The sequence below is a fragment of the Tupaia chinensis genome, unplaced genomic scaffold, assembly GCF_000334495.1.
Source record: "Tupaia chinensis unplaced genomic scaffold, TupChi_1.0 Scaffold000659_1, whole genome shotgun sequence".
Lineage (NCBI taxonomy): Eukaryota > Metazoa > Chordata > Mammalia > Scandentia > Tupaiidae > Tupaia > Tupaia belangeri.
Window position 1 is genome coordinate 275,877 of NW_006160181.1, and position 5,438 is coordinate 281,314.

The 5,438-nt window shown below is 41.3% G+C and overlaps 1 protein-coding gene across 1 annotated transcript in view; it reads left to right on the forward strand.

Annotated features, from left to right (window-relative positions):
- NUP210L (nucleoporin 210 like) overlaps positions 1-5,438 on the forward strand; it is a 169,517-nt gene that overhangs the window by 29,224 nt on the left and 134,855 nt on the right. The window contains exon 8 of the mRNA XM_006159801.2: positions 5,298-5,366. Within this exon, the coding sequence (XP_006159863.1) occupies positions 5,298-5,366 (69 nt within the window). The remainder of the gene's footprint in view (positions 1-5,297; positions 5,367-5,438) is intronic.

A 5,438-nucleotide genomic window follows, 5' to 3' on the forward strand; every position in this document is an offset into this window, starting at 1 on the left:
CTGATAGGATGTCAAAGATAAAGACTAAACGCTTGTAGTAATGAGGATGTTTGGGGACATTTTGCCAATAAAAACATCTTGGCTTTGAAAAGGACAAAAAAAGGTCAGAGTTTGGGAACCAGCAGTTAGCGTAATGGCTATGTCACTGGACTCCTACGTAGTCGACTGCGGTTCGTGTCCCGGACCCGGTGGCTTAAAACTCATGCCGGGCGCGTGTGCGTGCGTGCCCAAGATTCCGAGAGGAGAATGGAGGAGAAGGGATTGCGGCGTGACCATCCCCCCTGGGGGGTGATTTCTCGCTTTCTGTCTCTATGTCTCTCTCTGTCTGTCTGGCGAGCGCACGCGCCCTACAGTGAAAATCTCTCCCCCCCCAAAAAAAAAAGGTCAGAGTTTGAAAAATATGTAAAAAGGACTTTTTTGTTGTTTTTTGAGAGAGTATGCAAGAGAGGTATTTACAGGGTTTTGGCAGGTTGCAGTCCTCTCTGCCCCAGCCTCCTAGTCAGCTGTGAGCCACAGGCACATGCCCTCAGGCCTGGCCTGCCTGGGTTGGGCTGGGAACTGAATCAGGACATTCCATGCAGCTCCAGCCATCATGCAGCAGAGCTTCTCACTTGTGCCACTGTGACTGGATCAATAAGGATTTTTTTTTTCAAAAATTTATTTATTGCTATCTTTTAATTTGACTAGAAAGAGACACAGAGAGAGAGAAGAAAGTGAGAAAGCAAGCCCCAGGTCTGGGACTTGAACCACAGGTGGCCATCTGAAAGTTCAACACTTTAGCCACCATTCCACTCCCAGCCCCAGAAGGAATCTTTTTAAGCTAAGAATGGTTGTAAATGAAACAGAGAAATGGCTGAGATATGGGAGAAGAGAGCCAGTTGATGGAGCAATTTTTCTAAGAGGCAGGAGAAAAATGAGATTCACAACACAGGTGGAAGAGTTAGATTCAAGGAAGAGTGTCTTATTACAGAGTAGTGAATGAGTTTAGAAAACTGTCAAGATGTGAGCCAGCAGATGGCATGGTGGTTGAGGCAGTTGGATCCCACATGGCCTGCTGCGTGGTTCAAGTCCTAGACCTGGCAGCTTGAGAAAAACGTTAGTTGCATGTGTGTGTATGCCCAAAATTCTGAAAGGAGCATGGAGGAAAAAGTATTATGGTATGGCCATTCTGTACCAAACTAAAAGAAAAGAAAGAAAGAAAGAAAGAAAGAAAGAAAGAAAGAAAGAAAGAAAGAAAGAAACTTGCCAAGATGTTTCCTCACCTGTAAAATGTAAAAATGTTGTATTTCTGAATTTCCTTCTAGGTTCTAGTTCTTATATTATGTTAGAGTATAGTTCAAAACCAAATCTAGTTTGGCACAGTTACCTATACAGTCCATAGAAGATTTGCTTTAATGAATACATAAAAGTAATCTTTTTTTTCTTTTTTTAAATTTTGCTGTGGGATACATGCATTGCCAAGAACAGAAAAGGGAAAGAGATAAAAAGGGGGAGAGGACTAGCAGAGCGCTGGACACTCCCATGGCTGACCATGGTTCAAGTCCTGGACCTGTAGACTTGCTTTCTCACTTTCTCTCTCTCTGGTCAAATTAAAATAAATGAATGAATAAATTTAAATAAAATTAAATAAGATTTTTAAAAGAGAACAAGAGAGGGAAAGTGAAAAATAACCCCTCACAAGGGATAACTGTGCCTCAATCCCTTTTCCTCCACTTTCCTTTCAGAATTGTGGGCATACACATGCATATGCCCAGCATGTTTTTCTTTTTCTTTTTTTTTTTTCACAGAGAGATATTTGCTATCAGGCATGTGCATTCCCTGGAGAAACAGAGAGAGATGGAGAGACAGAAAGCGAGCAGTCACCTCCCAGGGGGAATAGCCATGTCGCAATCCCTTCTCCTCCATTCTCCTCTCAAGATCTTGGGCACGCACACACAAATGCCTGGTGTGAGTTTTAAGCCACCAGGTCCAGGATTCAAACTGCAATCTGCTACATGTGAGTCTAGCGATGTAATCATTACACCATCTGCTGGTCCCTTTTAGCATGTTTCTCAAGCTGCTGGGTTTGGGATTCAAACTACAGTCAGCCATGTGAGATCCAGTGGCTAATCACCATGCCACTGGCTGACCCTAAAAGTAATCATTAACTAGCACATGAAATATGTATCAGTAGCTCATGTGGAGAACATGAGGCAACTTTAAAAGTTTGATTCCTGAACCAACAGGTGGCATAGTGGTTAAGGTTCTGGACTCCCCGGTAGTTGACCTCAGTTTGAATCCTGGACTCGGTGGCTCGAAACTCATACTGGATGAATTTGGGTGTGTGCCCAAAATTCCAAGAGGAGAATGGAGGAGAAGGGATTGTGGTGTGGCCATCCCCTGGTGGGAGTGATTTCTCGTTTTCTGTCTCTCTGTTTCTCTGGTGAGTGCATGTGCCCTATAGAAAAAAATCTTTCAAAAAAATTTTTTTAAACTTGATCCCCTAAGTAGATGAAATATTATTTTACTTCCATTATCTCTATAGATAATGTAGTGATAACTTATAGCCTAGTCCATTAATTCAACTGCTAAATTTGTATACCTTGAATTAATTATAATTTTCTCTTCAGTCATTTCAGTTATATATTTCTAAAAATTATTTCTGAAATTTAACATTTTTTAAAGAACTATATTTTAATTTCATTTATTACTATTTCAATTTTTCTACAGAGCACATGTGCTCACCAAAGAGAGACAGAGAGAGAGAAAGCAAGCTGCCAACTCTAGGACTTGAAACATGGTCAGTCATGTGGGAATCCAGTGCCCCATCCACCATGCCAAATGCTGACCCCTATTTATTTGTTTGATTTGGGGGCTGCCAGGTTTGGAACTTGAACCGCAGTTGGCCATGTGGGAGTCCAGCACAACTATTATGCCACCTGCTGGCCTATTAGTTATATATTTTTTCTTTTTTAAGACGTATTTATTTGTTTACATTTGTTATTGTTGTTCTTGTTATTATTATTATTATTTTTTGACCAGAGCAAGATCAAGAAAGAGAAAGGGAAAGTGAAAAAGGAAGCTACCAGTTTCGGAACTCAAATTGTGGTTGGCCATGTGGGAATCCAGTGCCTTAACTATCACACCACCTACCGGCCCCGCTTATATATTTCTCTTTTGGGGGGAGAGGTTTTCTTTTCTTTTCTTTTCTTTTTTCTTGCTATAGGGCGTGTGTGCTCACCAGAAAGACAGAGAGACAGAAAGCGAGAAATCACCCCCCCTCCCCGGGGGGAGAGTGTCCAGATTGGAATAAATTTGTATTTCTACTAGACTATAATAGAAAAGGTAGTGGATACTTTGATGTATAAATGACTTGGAAATATATTTGATGGCAAAGAAAAAACATTTTGGGGTCCAGCAGATGGTGTAGTAGTTATGTCGCTAGTAGTTATATGATTGCCCACATGGCTGACCACAGTTCGAGTCCCTGACCTGATGGCTTGAAACGCACACGGGGCAGGTGTGCATCCATGCCCAAGATTCTGGGAGGATAATGGAGGAGAAGGGAATTATGGCATGGCCAACGCCCTTTGGAAGGTGATTTCTCACTTTACCTCTCATTGTTTCTATCTTATTCTTTCTCTCTGACAAGTATATGCACCCTAAGGCAAAAACCTAAAAAAAAATTATTTTTGTTCCAGAGCTGTCAGGTGGCATGGGAGTTAGAGGTGCTGGACTCCCACATGGCCAACTGTGGTTTGAGTCCTGGACCTGGAAGCTTGCCTTCTCACTCAGTCTCTCTGTGTCCCTCTCTGGTCAATTTTTAAAAATAAAAAAATAAATAAGTAGTTATAAAACAAATTTTGTTTCAAATGACAGAAAATCAGTTCATGGGACCCGCAGTTGGCATAATGGCTATGTCGTTGGACGCCCATGTAGTTGACCGCGGTTTGAGTCCCTATGGCTTAAACTCATGCTGTGGGTGCCCAAGATCCCAAGAGGAGAATGGAGGAGAAGGGATTGCGTTGTGGCCATCCCCCCTGGGGGTGATTTCTTGCTTTCTGTCTCTTTCTTTCTGGTGAGTGCATGTGCTCTATGGCAAAAACCTCTCAAAAAAAAAAAGAAAAGAAAAGAAAGAGAAAAAAAAGAAAATCAATTGGTAATTTTTAAACTCATTTGGAGATCCTTCTGCATGTTACTGGATGGCAAGTCATTCCCCTTCTTTCTCTTCCATTACTACTGTTCATGCTTCCGCCAGAAGGTTTTTCTACTTTGTCCTGCTTTCTTTATTGGACTCCTATGTGACAATTTATTAGGACAAAGAGTTCTGCAGATAAATGTCAGATGTACAGAGCATGATCTTTTTTCTCCCATTCTATCTGCTTCATATTTGAAATTCTAGAATAACTGACTCTTGGGCTGGCTGTGTAGCTCAGAGGTCAAGTGTTTCACAGAGGAAGCCAATTCCATATGGCAAACCAAGATTCAAGTCCCAGCCTCAGAGGCTTGAGAGCCATGTAGGGTCCACCCAAACACGCCCAAGCTACTAATGAGATGGAGAACTAGAGTGTGGAGAATAGTTCATTTGAAAATATGTGATTAAAACAAAAAGGGGGATATGTGGAGAGCAGCCAATCTAAAAACGTGATTAAAACATGCGGCCTAGGGACCAGCAGTTAGCGTAATGGCTATGTTGCTGAACTCCCATGTAGTCAACCGTGGTTCGACTAAAACTCATGCCAGGCACATGTTCATGCATGCCCAAGATCCCAAGAGGAGAATGGAGGAGAAGGAATTGCGGCATGGCCATCCCCCCTGGGGGGGATTTCTTGCTTTCTGTCTCTCTATCTCTCTCTGTCTTTCTGGCGAGCAGAGATACCCTGTAGCAAAAACCTCTAAAATAATTTTTTTAATTAAAAATATATATATGGCCTATAGACATATTTCTACTGCATGTTTTAATCACATGTTTTCAGATTGACTGCTCTCCACACTAGAGGAAAAAGGATGGCAATGTGACCAGGCCCTGGAGGGTTTGTGCTATTTTTCTCTTTCTCTCACACACTTTCTCTCTTCTCCCATGCCCTCTGGCATTAAAAAGAAAAATAAAAGAAACGGCAAGAATATCCAATCCCTGCAGTGTTATAAATCCCTTAAACTTTTTCCAGAAGTGTACATGTTTAAGTTTTGTCTTTCCAAAGGGTAATGAAAGATAGAATTTTTTTTGTGGGGGGGCTTTTTTAGTTTTTTCTTTAGTATCTCACCTCTCTCCTTTAATCCAATTCTTGTGCACATGCTTTCCTTAAGCAAAAATTAAGATGTCCATATGCGATCTGTTTCTGGACTCCCAAATTGCACCATATATGTTGTAGAGCCTGGATTTTTAGGTATTTTCATTTATTTTATATTTTTATTTAGATTTTTTTTGCCATAGAGTGTGTATACTTGCTGGAGAGAGA